The following is a 19,604-nucleotide window of genomic DNA, read 5'->3' on the forward strand; positions in this document are numbered from 1 at the left end:
ATTATCATTTATTTATTTAGTGTTTCCTTCCTTCTTCATTTTTCGAGTAAATGTTATTCTTCGTTTACAGAAGTTTGTTGTAATTGTGGCAGGTACATTTTTATAAAGCAAGGTTATTCGAAGCAGCAGATACACTTCATTTGCATGTTTTTGGCATATCAGTATGTAAATGTGAACGAGATTTTATGTCCTGAGAATTTAAAACGCACTACGCTGTTTGTTCGAATGAAAAGAGAGAGGAAGCTGTTATAGTTACTGCTTGTTTTGTAGTATTGTATGCAGGCTGACGTACATCCGTGACATTTCTAGTCACAGACAAAAGAATTATATTCTACCATGGTGAAACTATCTACATATATTTTCTTTAGTTATTATGTAGAATTTATGAACTTATGAAAGGCCAAATCAGAGTGGCAATTTTTCAATACTCGCTGAACACGATGAAATGTCAGGCAACTCTTTCAGGATTGACATTCGATCGAATGAAAACTAAAAAAAGGTCGACGACGAAGACTTGGAATACATTTAGAAAATGTAGATCTGTCATCCTCTTTTGAGATCGTTCAGTTCGTATCCGGCGCTTGTTGCTTCTGGGATCGACAAAGTTGAAGACACAGTGGTGCCGCCATTTTTCCCGAGAGCACCTGTTCAACGGTAGTAGGTAGCCTCGAGTGGGCAGCTTCCGTGGCGAAAGGGGTTGTTCATTTGGCATTATCGACTTCCTCGGGGGAATTATGTATTCGGCCGTTCCGACAACAGTTGACCTATCGTCGATCAACAATTAGCGAACGATTCCGCAGGACGACGACGCGCGACGGGTTCGGAAATCAATTCCGGGACGGCGTCGAAAGATCGATGGAGCGGAAGAACGCGGCTCAATAAAAAATTCAACGGGCTCTTCAGACCTGGTTCGAGTCGATCCTCGAACCGAAGGAGGAGCGGAGATATTAAGCCGCGGAGGATTTCGAGCGTCTTCGAGATCAAATTGAAGGTTGCAACCTTCTTCAAGCGGCACGTGTTCGACGACATCGTCTCGGTTTGCAAGATGCCGTCTTTCCGACCGTTATTCGAATACTCTGGTGAAATATTAGCTACTTATTCCGTGACGGGAGCAAGGGCAAGCTTCCGACTTTTCCATCAGCTCTGCACCCACGCCCCTCCGTTTCACCCCCATTTCAACACCCCCTCCCCCTCTTCCTTTCACTTCACACTTGCTCCCCCACTTCGTAAACCCGCGTTCCACAATTTTGCGTGAAAGTGCAATCCCTCACCAATATCAGTCGCCAGGAATCCCAAGGGATGCTGCTTTCAAGGTCAAGGCTGCGCGTTAATCGTCTTCTTTTCAGACCGGTTGACACCTCGCGCACCGCTCTTATTAACTGTCCGATAATTCGATTTGTCCCTACTCGAGCGACACAGACACGTTGGAGGTCGAATTGATTGTTTCAGCACGGTGATACACTCGCAGGAGACCTCTATTTTGGTCGCTCGAATGTTTCTATGGGGCTTTTCGATTAACTAAACAAATCCGAAATTAATAAGGTTCATAATATTGTTGAAAAGCCTCCCCTAACCCCTCGCCGTACCTTTTCTTTCACAGTTACAGTGATTAGAAAGTCTTTATGCACAAAAATGTCGTAGAAGAGAAAAGAAAGTGTATGTTTTTTGTATGGCTACATTTATTTTAATGCTTAAGTATTGATTACAAACGAATCAAATTTTATTTCGTCTAAAATGAGCCGCGTAACATTCATATTTGTTAGAATTTGGTAAACACCTTCATCACGAGTCTGGCTCGTCAAAATACGACTTTAACCGTGATTAACCTTTAACTACACGCGCCCTGAATTTTCACGTGAGATTAGTGTACTTTTTACACCAGCGCACAAAGAGAGAAGAGTCATAATTCTTAAAGTATGCAATTCTCGAGTAAAGTACCTTAATACTTTTTGAAATAAAATGCAGACGAATCGATTGGTATATTAAAAAAATTTTTTTCAATGCGAAATTAGTTTAATATGCCACCAATTACTGTAAAAAAATTCACGGGGGTACCTTGGGGTACTTTTTATAAAATTCTAATCGAAGTTGATAAATGTTAAACATAAAAAATTAGGACAAATTGCGATTATTAAAAAAAAAATTTTGGGAGATTGAAGGTCTTATAATACCAAACGCACCCTGTAAAAATCAAATTAAAAACCAAATAGCTTGCGAGGGACGCATGTTTAAAGGAATACGCGGAATTGGACAGTAAAGTTTCAGCCTCAATTTTAATAACAAATTGATTTATTCAGTTGAAATTGAAGGTAGTTTTAAAAACTACGTTTTGTTACGAACATATCGCTGCTCCGGAAGTATAATGACGCAACTGTAAAATTTTGTGAAATTGACTTTATTGCGTTAGCGGGCTCAAAAATGCATTTACTAGATGTTTGTAAATCGACATAATGTGAATCGAGGCTGGTATTTATTATTTCATAAATTGAAATAACTTAAAAGTTGCAATAATAACCCACAATGTCTATAAACTACTCTCATAGAAGAATTAAACCGAATCTTCAATTTTTGCAGTTGTGTCATTATACTTCCGGAACAGCGATATCAGGATACATAAATTTGCCGATCTTACACTTTGATTTTCGGACTTTTTTTCCATTGGACGACACACTGCAGCGCGGGTAGTTAAAGGTTAAAGACAGGACAATTTGCGCACGTATTTTCACCCTGATACGGTGATCCAGTTTTATTTTCCAGGAGCACACCTCGAGGCTGAAATGAACGGTAGTAAAAAAGACTAGCTTCGGTTCGAGCAACTTTGATTCATAATACGGTTTAAGAATCGACCCGTATCGATCAGCCGAGTCGGAATAGCTGGCGCGGCGTCCGCCGAAACTTTCACCGAAATAAACGCGCTGTTTATTTTACGATCGCGGTTGCTTGCACTCGTACATCAAAGTCGAAACAGAAGCGGGCGGAATTTATAACCCGAACCGCTCTTTAACATCGAGTCAAGAAATACTCCACTCGAACGCTTAAGTGTCCACCATTCACCGTTCCACCGTGTATCGTTCGCGATAAATCACATTCGTATCCAATTTCTACGCAATTACTAGCCCCGCGGCACTGTGATATTCCGCCTTGGATGTCGCTCTCCGTGATATCGTTGCCTTGTACCTCGGCGATGATTTACGATCCGAGGCGCGACGATCCCCGGCGAACCTGACTTTTTTCCGCATAACTTTCAAACCGGTACTGGCTCTTGAACTTTTTCGCCCCTTTCTTCGCGATATTCCCATCTGAAAGAAAAACTGGGGAACTGTTGTGCAGCCAGTCCTTAAAATGATTGAAAGCCTGCAATCATGGAACAGCACTTTATTCGCTTGTTAACTCTTCGTTTTACCCGGGTGAGAAATCTGAAATTAACAAATTAATGTTAATCCTTAGCACTCGAGTGGTGACTCCGAGGCGCCATTACAAATATGCTGTACTTTACATCATTAGTATTGTATGAGGTATCATATCAATTTCATATTTGCAAAACTTTAAACAATTATAGAGAATAGAAATATTCCGGCGAGGAAGAAGTGTTTAATTTTCGAGTTAAAATAGCTCCGAGTGCTACTGCACTCTTTATTACTATAAAATATTACAAATTATAATATATTATTGGTATAAAATATTACAAAATATTATTTGCCGGTTTTTGTCCATTGTTTTGAATGGAACTTTTCATTCCAACGATTTGGTGAAACCTGATTTGTATCTCTGGATGAAAATGGAGCCCGGGCTGAGGGTTAATCAACAGAATAAAAATATGCAGTTCTCAGATTTTCGATGCAAGCAGCGACAGTGAGAATTCAACGAAATTCGGTCGTGCCATTGAGCGCGATTTTCCATCGACCGTGGCGGCGATAAGTATCGCGGAAGAACTCGGCCGAAGAAGAAAGGGTCGAAGGGGTGCAGGCGAAGGGTGGGTGTCGCGCGCAGAAAACTAGTGTTACGGGGTCGTTGTGTGCGATGTGTGCTAATTCTTCGGAAGGCCCTCATAAGAGGCCGAATAAATCATCAGTAAATGGGTTAGGTTGTAATTGTTCCACCCACACAACGGGCCAGCGTGTCGGAAGATGTCAGGGACGCTCGCCACCAGAACCGCGGGACGCTGCAACTACATCGTGTAAAACACATGTGTCGCGATCTCTATTAGACCGCGGTAATTTTCATAAACATCACGATTTCCATTTACGGTTGGCCGACGTTTTGCCAGATCCGCTTATATTCGGATGCTTGTTATTAATTGAAAATCCGCCGGCGACTTCTTCGTTTTACCGCGACGCGCGCCCATGAATATTAATAATGTTCGTTTGTGTCGCCTAAGCGATTAAGTAGTCGAAACTGCCCTTAGAAGTTCTTCAATGACTATTAAAGAGCCTAAAACCGATTAAAATAGTCGACACTGCCCTTAGAAGCTCTTCAATGACTATTAAAGAGCCTGGAACCGATTAAAATAGTCGAAACTGCCCTTAGAAGTTCTTCAATGACTATTAAAGAGCCTAGAACCGATTAAAATAGTCGAAACTGCCCTTAGAAGTTTTTCAATGACTAATAAAGAGCCTAGAACCGATTAAAATAGTCGAAACTGCCCTTAGAAGTTTTTCAATGACTATTAAAGAGCCTAGAACCGATTAAAATAGTCGAAACTGCCCTTAGAAGTTTTTCAATGACTATTAAAGAGCCTAGAACCGATTAAAATAGTCGAAACTGCCCTTAGAGGTTCTTCAATGACTATTAAAGAGCCTAGTACCGATTAAAATAGTCGAAACTGCCCTTAGAAGTTTTTCAATGACTAATAAAGAGCCTAGAACCGATTGAAATAGTCGAAACTGCCCTTAGAAGTTCTTCAATGACTATTAAAGAGCCTAGAACCGATTAAAATAGTCGAAACTGCCCTTAGAAGCTCTTCAATGACTATTAAAGAGCCTGGAACCGATTAAAATAGTCGAAACTGCCCTTAGAAGTTCTTCAATGACTATTAAAGAGCCTGGAACCGATTAAAATAGTCGAAACTGCCCTTAGAAGTTTTTCAATGACTATTAAAGAGCCTAGAACCGATTAAAATAGTCGAAACTGCCCTTAGAAGTTTTTCAATGACTAATAAAGAGCCTAGAACCGATTAAAATAGTCGAAACTGCCCTTAGAAGTTCTTCAATGACTATTAAAGAGCCTAGAACCGATTGAAATAGTCGAAACTGCCCTTAGAGGTTCTTCAATGACTATTAAAGAGCCTAGAACCGATTGAAATAGTCGAAACTGCCCGTAGAAGTTCTTCAATGACTATCGAACCATTCGAAAGCTGATCAAGAAAAATCCCTGTTAAGTAAAATTTCACAGCCCTCCAGCTTTCCCGCGAGGGTTGTGTCACAGGGTAAATTAAATAAATAAAATTCTGAAAAAACTGTGACATATTTTGGATCCTACGGCGCATTTTACAGAATTTATTCAGATTGTTTTGTTGCAAACTGCGCTCGTAAAAAATGAAAAACTCCAAAAAATTCGGTTTTTATTGTATTTGACAATGGTTTCCCACAACAAAAAATCTGAAGGAAACGTGTTGCATTCGATGGAATGTTAAAATGCCAAAGCTGAGGAAAAAGTGATTTCTTTCTCAGAATATAATTGTTGAAAACAACTCCACTTCACCCATTAAACGCAATTGGTTTGGGGAATCGGATTCGCCTTGCCAGGTGTCGACTCCCGAATTTGGTTCCTTTGTATACTCTGGCGCAAGCTAAACTTAGTATGTCTGTATATTGTTCCTCCGTCGAACCAAGCATTCGGTCACGTTTCATGGGGACGTTGACCGAGTATCAGCTTGCTATGGGGATTATTTCATCCATAAATTCAATCTGTCGAACGACTCTAAACGTGAATAAACCCACAGATTCAGACTTTTAAGTGAATGTATGTTTCGCAAACATACACATTTCGATACGTGTAATTTCTCAATGTGGATGTCTGGAATTGTTCATTACAGGTGTGACTTTATAAACGATTGAAAGAGACTATTGCTATAGTATAATAAATTGATGCCGAGGTGGATAGGGAGATAGGCAAGGATAAATCAATGTCGAAACTTACAAAACCCTGTGCTAACACGTTCATTGTCCCGTAATCTATACGTCAGGAGGGTATTGATACGGGTAATCATAAATCATTGGAAATCCAATATAACAAGTATCACTTATACGATTAATCTGAAAATTCCTTTAGACATTTTGTTCGACGATTCTTGCAAATTGAAGTCCTGGTTACGTTCATGCGAATTATTGTTTTTAATAGTTCATTTGAAGCCTTGATCATACGTACACGCATTTATGTGCACATAAAAATTCTAGCATTCTGCAGATCAAAATACAAAATGTAGACTATCAACCTTCAATTACTTCGCCACTCCGCTTTCTACGTAACTGGTTACAATGAAATAACTACTTCATTGCAAAATAAATATTTGCTGACATGACATTAAAAACAGTTTTAATTTTTTTCTTCTAAAAAGTTGTGAAAAAGGTGATTTGAAGAAATCAGTGAAAGTGAAAGCATTGAAGAAATCGGTGAAAGTGAACGGGTGGATTGAAGAATCAGAGTCCGCGAAGAATGGGGAGCAAGTGGAACTTGAAGAACAACGTGTCTTCGCTGGCGCAAAGATTGGATGATCCGGATACCGATTCGAGCTATCCCGATGTTTCGGACAATTCGATCGCGCGGAATGCCTCATCAACATGTCCCTTGGCCTTGATGCGAAAGGTCACCGTCGCGGTGTCAGATCGCAATTCCCGATGGTGCTTGGGCACCTCTGGAATCTCTCTCCCCGCCGATCAAATCAGCGTGGGTGTTTTAATTACGATCAAATGAATCGTACGAGGAGATTCCTGGTTCCCCCGGGGGGTGTCACCGATATACATCACCGATCAACGGACCTTGAATCTATTACAACGCGAATGATCGGCGTTCTAAGGCTCTCTCAGGGTCTAACCGAGTCCTTGGCAGAGCTTTGGACAGCATTGTCCCGAACGCCGACCGTCGGACTTCTCTTCGAAGAAGTATATCGAATAAAACAGTTGTACACGAAATATAAAATTGTATTAGCATCGGTTAAATGATCTGTAACTTTGAGTAATAAAACTCCGAGCCAAAATCAAGAATAACCGAATTCGCGAACGCGGAAGGGAAGTTCGAGCCGAGACACGCCATCTTTGCGGTATTTGCTTTTATTAACGATTTATTAACACAGTTACGTTTCGTCGGGCCTGTTCGACCCGCGGGTATAAATTATACATTATTACATACATATACATATGTTACACTTTCTTACAGTGAGCTGAAATATATATATTAATCGTTTTCGTAGCTTGAGGACGTTACAAAATTCGTGTATTCACAATAGGTACAGAAATTATGAAAGAAAACGCTATGACAAAACGCGTATCGATACACAATATTCACAACAATCTTCGACGCGAAAAATGTACACCGTACTGTACACAAAACATTCACACGTTCCGGGAACGTTCGATAAATAATCTTCGCAGCGTAAATAAAAAAAAAAGAGTAATAACGGTCCTCGAAGTACAGGCATATCCTCACGCGTATTTACAAGAATGAGTGACTTTCGAAATTGATGAGTACTTTGGTAGAGCGAGATGACACATATATTTTCCATAATAAAAAAAGAACTTATTCGAGTGGAACCGTAAGTGATCCGCCATTCGAGAACGCGTTGCTTCGAAGTTTCCCTTTTTCTTTTTCGCCGTAACTCGACGTGGTAACTCGTCTAAAACTAAAATGGAAATCAGTCGCAGGAAATCCATAAACGTGATCGCGGAATTTCTTGTCTTTCTCGAATTAAGTAAAATTCGTTGAGCATCGATTTTCATGCACGGTCTATCAATCGTCTCGCGTGCATCGGAGGACGAACGTTATTGTCCGGAACAGGAACAACGCCAGCGAAGCTGAAGAACCATTCCTCGCGACACGGATGATCGAAGAAAATTAATCTTATCGCTGTTCACACCGGAACCGTCGCGCAAAAACAGGCACATCATGCTGCACGGAGAAGCCGGAATTATCTCGCACAAGGAATACTATGGACAATACGAAACACTCATGGCCAGGAAGACTATCTATCCTACTTCCTTTCGGAGACTCCGCCTTGATCTAGCCGTCCTTAGTACAGCATGTGGCTGCTCCTCGAAGCTGAAACACACGAATGTCGTCAAAAATCACAAAAATGAATTGCACCGAAATATTTCTTCGTCCGAACAGCTTTAAATAACCAGAGACCGTGTTCAAAATTTTTCTGTCAATAATGATAACCGGATTTGATACAGGGCGATCCATGTAATGGTTTCCTTCAGTTTCGACGATACGAAAAATTAACTTTTTTTTATATTAATGCGCATATAGGTCATGTTGTCAATGTAAACTATTACATAAGGAAATCAAATGCATAAAATTGAAAGGATATGTTTGAAAATGCAAGAAATCACGGCAGCAAAGAGATTGAATCCCTCGGAGCACCGAAATTTGATTCCTCGCAGCGACAACTATTTCCCATCGCGTTTCTCGTTTTTGCGGCGCGGAAATCTCTGGCGTACCGAAATTCATTCAAGGAGGCTCACCGTGGATGCTCGACGTATTTTGCAATGAACTCGACAGCGAGATCTCGGTCCCGGGATGTTCATGTATCACCGTCTCGGTGATATTGTTTTCCGCTTCGGAATGCGCGCGACGATGCTCGCGTGTGTGCCCGTCGTTTTTCCGCCGCCTTTCCGTTCCGACGCAGCAACGCTGTTCTCTTTGCAACGTCATCTCATGGGAGAACATAGGTTCCCCGTTCGAGAGGGAATTAAAACGTTGCCGCCTTCTGGTGTTCGCTTGATTCGCGCGTCTGCCCACTATGCTGGCTGTGTCGTGGCTGCCGCGCGACATGTCGTTCACCCTTTCGCGACGTTGCAAGGATTTCAAGGAGTCCTCGTAGCCGCTGTGGAAAAAGGACGTTTGGTCGTTCGTTAAGTTGCAATTAGGCCTTGCAAAGTGGGATCCCTCCAATCAGATTAGGGTTGCCAGATCTTCTATATTGGATATGGGTCTTCTGTATTTGAACTTGATCTCCTACTTCGTATTTGAATTTTCAGAAATCTTTGTTTGAATAAAAAAGTTTAAAATGTGCTGTGTACCTCTTTTACTTGACCTTCTATATTTTAAGCCTATTTCATATATACATAATTGCAGTTGTCACTACTTCTATTTGGATAAAACATTTCTGGCAACCCTAAATCAGATTGAAACCCTAGTCGGAATCCGTTGGAGGTGTCAGTTATCTAAATAACTAATCAATATACTATGGATCTTCATGCATTTATAGGAAAATTGAGTAGATGAAATATTCAAAATTGTTGGAAAATTTTTCAAATTGAAGAAGACGTCAATATATAATTTCTCCTGTATTAAAATCATAACATTCGATGTAGCCTCTACTCCTTGCAATCGATGCAGACAAATTATAATACAAATTAGTAAATTTATTATAAAATTTAAAATTGAGAGAAAATTTTAAATTATAATATAAATTAGTAAATTTATTGTGAGATTTAAGGAAAAGATTTAATATGAGTATAAATTAGTAAATTTATTATAAAATTTAAAATTATAGTATAAATTAGTAAATTTATTATGAGATTTAAGGAGAAAATTTAATATGAGTATAAATTAGTAAATTTATTAAAGAATTTTATAGAAAGATTTAATATTAAATACCCTACTAATCAATAATTAACAACTGACCCTGATTCGAAAAATTGCATTTGTAAGACCTAGATAATGGAGCTAAATTATTCAGTGGCTATAGAGTGCTTCCGGTCAGAATCTACATATCATACCCTAGCATCATAGACAACTGGCTACGTCTAGAACAACTCTGAATCATCAGTCGACAGCAGATTTAGTGGGTTCACGACAAAAATCAGCATAGAACAGTGAAAAAATGAAAAAAATATCATTTTCAACTTATTTAATGTGTCTTGAAATTCAAGAAAATGCTTGTTCTGCATTTATCCGGTTCGAGGTAAAGTTCCATCGTATGTGAAAGAAAACATTTGAATGAATTCATAATAAATATATCTTTAATAGTATTCAATGACACGCTCTTGTGGTACAGAGTATGTATAAGCAAAATTACCTGGTTATTTCAAATACGAACAGAACTTTCAAATGATCAGGCTCGCTCTAGACGGTGATCCGCAGGCTGGTTAAAATTTCGGTGGATCGTACTCGCGTTTCTTCCGGCGGAAGAATAGCACACGGTCGATCGATCTGGCCGAACTGAATTCTCTTTTCAATTTAGATAGCACGAATAGCTCCGTAAGTAATTCGACTTACTTGCTGCTCTCGCCGCTGGAGGGGCTCGACGAGTGACTGCAGTGGCAGGAGGCGCGCGCCACGATCCCAGAATCCTGACCGCTGGAATGCAAGGACGTCGCGGATGCCTCGAGGCCTTTCGGGGTCCCTGTCGTCCTCCCGACGTGCTTACTACTACCGCCAATCCTGCAACCAGCCCCGGTCTCTAGCATCGACATCGCGAAATATATGGAAATTCCCTGATACAATATTTCGTATATTACTCGGCGACCTTGGCCGCAGAGCAACCGGAGGGGTAGAATGCTTTCTCATAATAAATGCGCATTCCCCTCTGTCGCGGTTTTATTTAATTCCTCGGCTGCCACGGCTACTTCGGCCCCCGTAGTTTGCGTTTCCTGATATTCCCCGGCTAAAAGATCGGCAAGAATCCGTGATTGTTGTCGACGCAAGGCAACCGGCCAAGCATCCGACGAGAAGCTCGCCTGAGGTCGGCCTTTCTGGCCCGATTCCCCGTGGAATTTATCGGTTTTACGGGGACGCCGCGCTATTAATTGCGCGAACGCCGTACGCTGATTCTACGCGGCACAGGAATTCGAAAAATAGTAGATATGCGCATTCCTCCTTCAAAACCGCTCCGTCGAGATGATCGAATTTTTAGTCTCGCAAGTCTACTTGGTATGTGCTAGCTTCGATTCTCCCGGAAAAGCGAAGCTCCACACGCGAGGAAATATGATCCACGATTTTTTTCGTTATTACTCGCCTGCAATTCCAATCGCTGAGTAACTAGTTCTAGGACGTGCGCCCTGGTATGAGTGAGCGTTTGTGTAAAAAGGGTGTCGAAATAGGTCGCAGTCGGAAAATCAAATTTCTGAAAATGAAGAATGATGAAGAGAGAAGAATTATACTTCTCTTCTCCGGCGTAACCTAGATTGGCGCCCTTATTGCCCTATTAGTACGGTCCGATATCTTTTTATATCGTTTGACGTTCAGATCGAAAACATTTAAACATCGAAATTGGCAAATGGACAAATCGGCGCTTAAATAGCTAATTTTCAACGAATTTTTCAATGTAAATAATTTCGTAGAAAAAATTGTGGAATATTTCTCGGAGTTCTACGTCACATGATTAATAGACTGCGGATTTTATGTATGCATGACAAAAATAGAAACGTACAATTTAAAGCAGAGACCGAATTAAAAAGATTTAAGGACATCGGTGTACTAGTTTCAGCTTAATAAGGTAATTAAAAGAAGACCGAATCTTTTATTTGGTTCCTTCGGCTTGTAATCGATGCAGACAATTTTTATTTTGCACAAAGATCCGCAGTCTAATGATTAATCTATGCATAAATTGGAGGTGGAGGCTGAGCTCCGTAAAATACGACAGCGACGGGACGCGGGGATATCCGAGGTATGGCCGCAAGGTCTGAACAGGTCATCGAGAAACGCGATTCCGGTGCTCTGCACCCAAATGGTTAATACGTCTAACAATGAGGCATCGCGACGGCGCGGCAAGTCCCTAACAAAACAGTAGCGTCAATTAATGGACTTACGCGTGGAAGCGAACACAGTTGGCTCCGTGCTCGCAGATGCTCTGCCGCCTCGGCATGTCGGCGCAGAATGGTTCAGGGTCGTAGTGAAGGCCGTCGACAAAGGTCGAGAAGAGCGGCGGCTTCTGCAGCGTCGCGGTCGGATCTGCCAATGCGAATCCAATCGGGCTGGTCGTCGAGAACATTGCTTTCTGCCGACGTTTGCGACTAACGGGTGAAATTCAGGAAACTCCGTTTATAATAGACGTCTCGCAACACGCCCTGGTGATTCGATATTCCACCGATTGCCGGGCGAACACATTTATCATAGAATCTTAATCGTATGCGTGTGTGTAATGATGTGAGGCGCCTCCAAAGAATATTCAAAACATAAACATCTATATATTCTTTTAAAAATTGAAACGTCTTTAGAATCGCTTAAAATGTTTTGAAGATTGAAGCTTGCTCTTTACAACGACCCCTGAAAACTTGATGTACGATTTTCTTTCGTACTAATCGTATATCAAATTTTAGGAGGTCATTCCAAGAGGGAAGGTTTAATCTTTCAATCCGTGGTGAACTAAGTCGCGATAAGATTTTTCAGTGCTTTACAGATATGATAGGGCATAGCTAGAAGTTCTCTATTGTTAAATTTTGCGCCCAGGATAAATAGAAATTGAATGAAACATTAAATTGCATATTTTTCTAGGGTTTCGTTCAATGGACTGGGATTAGCGCAGCAAAATGGCTAATTATAATGAAAGCGGAGACGAAACCCGATGAGCGGTGCAAAGTTGTGGATCTCGTACCGTTTATTTCGGCGGACGCAAGTGACACAAAGAGCTGTGACGAGGGCGCCCACAAAGACGACGCAGCCAAGCACTACGACGCCCACTTCGAGGGTGGACAGTAAGTAGCGTTGATTACCACGTCGAGGAGAACTTCCGGCGATGTCGAGGATATCGTATTCCTCCAACTCGCGCTTGATGTCCATTTTCTTCTTGTGAAACACGCTGAAAGCACACGAATATGGAGACGTGGCAAATAAATCTGTACAGGATGCTTTCAATCTGGTCATACAACCTTTTAAGGCACGTGTATTCTACTTACTTGTGTAGTGTATCCATATCTATCATGACGTTCAAATGAGGATCGATGGCGTAGAGGTAAATGTCCGTACTAAAAATAAAGAAGAATCACGGCAATCTAAAATCACGATTCATGGTTTACATTAAGCTAAAAACACTTACGACGTCGTATCGATCAAGTTCTTTTCAATGTGCGGCTCCAACTTCCTGACACGAACGTCCAGGCCTGTCACGTTTCGCAGTACTCTAAATAAAATTGACGCGATATCGATTAACTCAAAATATTCTTCGAAAGCCTCCCTTAAAGTTGACTGAAAAATCTCTATGAGGGAATTCAGATGTCAATTTTTCACGGTGCAGACTTCCTCTTTAACACTGAACCTACCGAGCCTCAAAAGTAATTGGAACATGCTCCCTTATCAAAATGGCAAGATCAATTTGATTTAGACTTTGTGCGGCTCCTATTGTAATACATGCTCTATTAAAGACATCTATACAATAATTTCTTATCAAATATATATATAATTATTACAAATAATTAACCGCGGCCCCCTTTGCCCGACGGATTCGGAAAAATTACTATTACGGGGTGACGTTGCTCGACACCGATTGTCCATTTGAAATATCTAACAGGCGATTCTTATTGAAGAACAATTTAAATTAATTTAAACTATTTTTTTAAACAAAACCTGCAGACGCATCACTCTGAAACTTTACAGATTGGATCATCGATGGTTGAAGAATATTACCATAATTTTTCATGGAGAAACTTGCCTGTTTGTGGCAGATACAGAATTATTGAATTTGGACAGTTATATAGAATTCGATGTTGCAAACATCTCGGTAACTTGGATTTTCCGCGAGAAACGAAAGTCGTGTTCGTATTCAGCATATTTAAACGAGTAGAATGACGTGTAACAGGCGCCAGAAGCTTTCAATAAGTGTAAAATAAGGTTATCTTGACCGATGGTGGTAGGCTTAATGTTAATGACTATATTTTGAAGTCGACATGAAACAATAGATTCTGATTAGAAAAGCTTAAAAATACCATAGAGTTGCATATTCAAAGGTGAAAATCGACTATAACGGACCTCATTTAACAGCGTCTCGAAACCACAGTAAATCTGAATCTCGCGCATCATGATACTCACGCAGTAATGTTCTCGAGCCGCGGTTCCAGGTCCATCGGTCTTCGTCCGACGACCATCACGACCTGTTTCTGGTCATCCAGCACGTACACCTTCGGGCAGACAGCGTCAGATAACGGAGGATAGAATATATGTACGAAAGCAAAATTCAGACGGAAGTGCACCGCCTCGGAAAATCGCCGGAAGGGGAAATTAGCTTTAACCCGAAGAGCTCGAGTTTAACGACAGGTAATTAAGATTGTCGGGCGAGGGCGAAACACCGCATTGTGCGGTCTTTCGGGAAACTTACAAAGACATTGGCGATGCTGCTGCGTCCGTTTTCGGCGCCCCGTCTGTCGGTGGCCTTGACGTCGAAGCCGAAAACGCGTCCAGCATCACGGCCAAAACTCGCCACGGACCGTACTTGACCGCTGAGTGGGTCAATGGCGAACCGTGGAGCATCTTCCCGGCCAAGAATCTGGTACCGGATCTCCGCGTTCGCACCCCCATCCGGATCCTCCGCCTGCGGATAATTAATTAAACCGTGTTGCTTTTCATCCGGTCTATTTACGCCGATTTTTTAAGAAGCAATTAGCCACTCTGAACAATCTACCGGAAAAGCTGTTCGATTCACTGGGACTCGTCCTCGACAGGTTTTTTTTAGCAATTCTCTCGCCGTTGATTGTAAGAAACATTCATTTCTTATATTTTCAATGAAATATAATCATATTGAGTTCGTATTGAGTAGCGTTTGCGAGATTTTCTACTGTTCGTTCAGCGCGTAAAGCTGATTTTTAATGGCGTATTGCAGCACCGGTCGGAATGGAATTTATCAAAGAACGAGAAAAATATGGAATACACAGCGGAACGCAGGCAGCAAAGTAATATTAATCGGCATAATTTGAATTTTAGATCGTTCTTGTTCTGAAAGTATAATGGGAACATGTTCGGACGAATTAATGTGTAATTCATTCGGACGTTTTTACTTTGCCGCGAGCTGCATACCACTCTTAAGGGAAATATTGATCGACACCGCCGCTTTTTTAATTACACCCTGTCGTAAAAGCTTACTCCACCGCTACGTAAATTTGAAAATCGCTGCTGTTATATAGTTCTTTCAGTACATCGTGCCTCGATAACTCGAGCATGGAGCTTCATTATCCTTACGCTATTTTGGAAATGGCCTTCGATAATTTACAACAAACAATTTTTACGTTATTCAGATTGAAAAAATTCGATAAAAAGACGCGACATGAGTTAGTTGTGGAAAATGATCAATTCGCTCACCATAAGTCAATTTTGTCGTAAATCGAGACACAAACGTGAAATAACAAAAGGATAACTCGACGAAAGGTGATTTGTCCGCAATCGACACTGGCAGGGGTACATTTTCACGGAACAAAGAACGCGTAATGGGAATCCCTGAGAAAAATCGACAGAAATAAACTTTCCAACCTCTTTGTATACACGCCGACTAAATTGATATTACCGCGCGGTAACATACGCAAGTCGGGGTAGGTCCTCGAATATCAAAACCACTCAGTGTTATTACTAATAGTAGTTCCCGAATAGTGAAACCACTTTGAGCGAGCCAATCCCTCGGTTCCGGGCCGGGTTTCCCGCTCGGTCCATAATTCAGCCTTTTCGCGAAGCTGCAAGTTCACGCAGAACCGGCTCTGTAGGTTCTAAAACGCGCGCGAATTACTATGCAGCGAGTCAGAAAGCGAGCCCGTTACCGCGCACACAGGAAAAACACGAACGCATACACAGAGGACGCGGAGGCGAGAAAGGGGCCGCAAAATCGTCGAAGAAGAAAAAAAAAGGGAAAAGAGGAGACGGGATAAGAAAAGCCGCAGCGTTCTGAGGTAACGATGAAAGGGGAGGCAAAATGTAAGAGGGTGACACGGGAACGGAAATACGCGTTTTTTCTTTGCACAGGAAAATCGGACGATTAAAATACTCATTTATCTATTAATTCTCATACAATCGGTGTACAAAGTATTTTTTTAAAAATTATTTATTTACAGGTCGCATCAACATCAAGGTCATTAGCGACCACAAGAATTATAACATGTAATTTAGATCCTGTACAAAGTATTCGCGTACATATTAGAAAAACGAAATACTTTTTCAAAATTGGACCCAACAGCTTGAGTTTCTTTTCAGACGTTAGAAGGATTAGTTTACTAGCTAATGTGTAGATAATTTTTTTTTTAATTGTTATTGGTCGCAATTGCGAAGGAAATAGCAAAGGTCACGATTTTTTAATTTTTTATCTGTACCTGTAATGAAAGTTTAGAAGGCGCCTTTAGATGGCGTGTCATCGAAATCGATCAAGGATGTTACAAAAAATATAATTATGTATTTGATTGAAAATAGCAAAAATCGTAAGAATCTGCGGTTTAAATGAATCGCAAACCGTAGATTCAAAGATTTTTAGCTTTTTTATCCGTCAACCAATTTCAATGAAACTTTGTACATATATATATATAACTTACTTAGATTTACAAAATACATGTTTGAAATTTTCATTACAGGCACAGATAAAAAATTTAAAAATCGTGGTCTTTACTGTTCATAATTGCGACCAATAACAATTACAAAAAAATGATTTACACATTAGCTAGTAAACTAACCCTTCCAACGTCTCAAAAAAACTCGAGCTGTTGAGTCTAATTTTGACAAATTTATTCGTTTCCAAAAGGTGTACGAATATTTTGTACACCGACTGTAACTCGAAACATGATTTTTCAAGAAACGAAGGTGAGCTTCAGTAGTTTCTTAAATTACATGTTCTTCTAAGTCATGAAAGCGTGGATAAAGATGAATTGGCTCATGTAACAGATGTAAGAAATGAGAGAAAATATGCAGGTGTGTCGAACACTTCCTGACAAACTGTAACTACAATCTAAAACATCGAGGAAAAAGAAAAAGGGAGAAAGGGAAGGGTGCAAGAAAAGCCGCGACGTTTTGAGGTGACGATGAAAGGTGGTGGAAAAGTATAAGAGGGTGGCAGGAGAACCGAAATGAATTAAACCGGTGGAGGATAGAAGCCGAGAGAGAAAGAAAGAGAGCGCTGATACGCGGCGTGAGCTGAAAAAATGCACGCGTGCATACTAGCGTACGTACCTCGACTTTGACAACCTCGTAGCCATAATGGGCAGTAGTGGGTATCGCGGCTAGGATGGGCCGACCCTTTGACTTGAATCTGGGCGCATTGTCGTTGACATCCTTCACCCTGACAACGACCCTGGCCTCGTTAGGTGCTAGACCATTCAGCCTTTCACCGACAACCGGGTAAATCATCACGGGCATCCCGCGACCAATCTTCACCCTGTCGACTCTGACCTTGGCCTCGTATCGATCGTTCACCTCTCTGTCCACGTCCGTCATCAGATACAGCGAGCCGTTTCTCGGGTCAATCGAGAAGTGCTCCCTCGAGCTAGAGTCGTCTGCCACGATGCTATACCTTATATGATCGCTTTGATGACCATCCACAACGTCCAGCTTAGCCACCTCAACAGGCACATCGACGTTCTCCTCGACCTCCACCTCGTAATACCGATGTCTAAACATCGGGGACTTTAGTACTTCGTTACCAGCATCGTCTTGGGCATCGTCAACGTTCAACACCGCCACCAGAACCACCGCAGTGGATGTCAGACTGACAGGTGAGCCAAGATCGCTGGCAGTGATCAACAAACGATGAACCTTCTGAGCCTCGTAATCTATATTCGCGATTGTAGTAATCGTACCCTCCTTGCTGTCAATAGCGAAATACTGTTTCTCCGATCCTCCTTGATGACTCAAATCAAAGAGGATCAAACCGTTCCCGTTCCCAGTAAAGTCGGAGTCGTTAGCATGGACCTTGATCACTTGAGTGCCTATGGGACTATTCTCAAAAATAGAAGCGTGGAACAGTGGCAGAGTGTTTCCTCTCGCATCGTTCTCAGTCTCGTCGTACCCATAGAACATCGGAGCATTGTCGTTCACATCTACAATGTTCACTTCAATCTCCACCGTCGAGCTTAGCTGAGGAGTGCCATCGTCGCGAGCGATCACTACTAATCTATGAGTACTAGCTACCTCTCTGTCTAGCACTCCTGTCACTCGAATGATACCTTCGTAAGGTGCGACATCGAAGGTCCTCGATATATTCTGAGGATTCTCCAGGTTCTCGTTCCCAGAAACCAGTTCGTAAGTGACATTTCCATTAGCTCCGAAGTCAGAGTCCACAGCGCGAACAGTTCCAACAGCGTAGCCCGCGTAGATGCCTTCGGAGACGTCGAAGGTGTACCAGGATTTGTCGAAGATGGGTGGATGATCGTTCACGTCCTCCACGTGGATCCTCACCGTGATGTTGTCTGTCAATCCTGCGTTGTCTTTGGCCAGGATCAGAAGACGAATGTTTCTTTCAGCTGGCAGACCTCTGGCCACTGATATCTCGGCCGATCTTGGATCCAGGTGGAAATATCTCCGGCTGGTAGTATCGAATCGTCGAGAACCAACCTCGTCGCCGGATGTCGTCTCGTTCCCCAGGCTGTACGTTATCGCAGCGTTCGCTCCCTCGTCCTTGTCCTCCGCGAACAGCCGTATTATCGGCGCACCGACCGTCGCGTTTTCCGGCACCAGAAGAAGAGGTGATCGACGGCTGCTAGGGGGCCGACTTCCGGTGACGTGCTCGTTCGTATCGAGCACGTCGTTCCTCTCGAAGGTCGAGTCGGTATCTGGCTCGTTCGAAACGCGCACAGCCTGATCCGGCAGCACGATCATTCTGATGAAGCTTGGAGCGTTGTCGTTCACGTCCGTCACCGATATCCTCAGCTCGGACTGCGACGTAAGACCACCTGGAACAACGGCAGTCGCGTACTGTACTTGCAAGGAATCCTCTACTATGTGCGGGATGCGCCCCTTCTCATTTCTCGATAATGCAAAGGGGTCATTCCGTGCCAAATCGATCACTTTTTTGCAGACACCATCGTCGATTTTGTTCTAAATGAGATATGTTGTAGTTCGTGTGAAATTAGGGGGGGTTTAAGTCATCATTTTGCCGGTTTCGAATTTTTTTTAGAAATGGCAGGCCTTCAAAGTTTTCAATTTTTGCCCATTTCGGCGAAAACGTGCCTCACTCACGAATTTTTTTCTCGGGAACTATTTGTCCGATTGAGCTACATTTCTTTTTGTTTTATTCGGAAAGGATTGGGCTATTACGAAATAATTTTTTCAACCCCGACAATAAACTTTATAATGTAAGACCACCCGGAACAACGGCAGTCGCGTACTGTACTTGCAAGGAATCCTCTACTATGTGCGGGATGCGCCCCTTCTCATTTCTCGATAATGCAAAGGGGTCATTCCGTGCCAAATCGATCACTTTTTTGCACACACCATCGTCGATTTTGTTCTAAATGAAATATGTTGTAGTTCGTGTGAAATTAGGGGGG

General features: G+C 41.9%; 1 protein-coding gene across 3 annotated transcripts in view; it reads right to left on the bottom strand.

The window, feature by feature from the left end:
* Positions 1 to 7,900: 7,900 nt before the first annotated feature.
* Cad89d (cadherin 89D) overlaps positions 7,901 to 19,604 on the bottom strand; it is a 73,418-nt gene continuing 61,714 nt past the window's right edge. For 2 of the 3 annotated variants that reach the window (XM_076444795.1, XM_076444796.1), the window contains exons 13-22: positions 17,290 to 19,007; positions 14,471 to 14,683; positions 14,185 to 14,273; positions 13,196 to 13,279; positions 13,056 to 13,124; positions 12,755 to 12,958; positions 11,970 to 12,173; positions 10,438 to 10,602; positions 8,679 to 9,040; positions 7,901 to 8,253 (exon numbers count right to left, since the gene is read on the bottom strand). In XM_076444795.1, the coding sequence (XP_076300910.1) occupies positions 8,225 to 8,253; positions 8,679 to 9,040; positions 10,438 to 10,602; positions 11,970 to 12,173; positions 12,755 to 12,958; positions 13,056 to 13,124; positions 13,196 to 13,279; positions 14,185 to 14,273; positions 14,471 to 14,683; positions 17,290 to 19,007 (3,137 nt within the window). In that variant the 3' untranslated portion in view covers positions 7,901 to 8,224. The remainder of the gene's footprint in view (positions 8,254 to 8,678; positions 9,041 to 10,437; positions 10,603 to 11,969; positions 12,174 to 12,754; positions 12,959 to 13,055; positions 13,125 to 13,195; positions 13,280 to 14,184; positions 14,274 to 14,470; positions 14,684 to 17,289; positions 19,008 to 19,604) is intronic. The other variant, XM_076444797.1, reaches the window with a different exon arrangement.

The sequence above is a fragment of the Lasioglossum baleicum genome, unplaced genomic scaffold (genome assembly GCF_051020765.1).
Source record: "Lasioglossum baleicum unplaced genomic scaffold, iyLasBale1 scaffold0021, whole genome shotgun sequence".
In the NCBI taxonomy this organism is placed as follows: Eukaryota; Metazoa; Arthropoda; class Insecta; order Hymenoptera; family Halictidae; genus Lasioglossum; species Lasioglossum baleicum.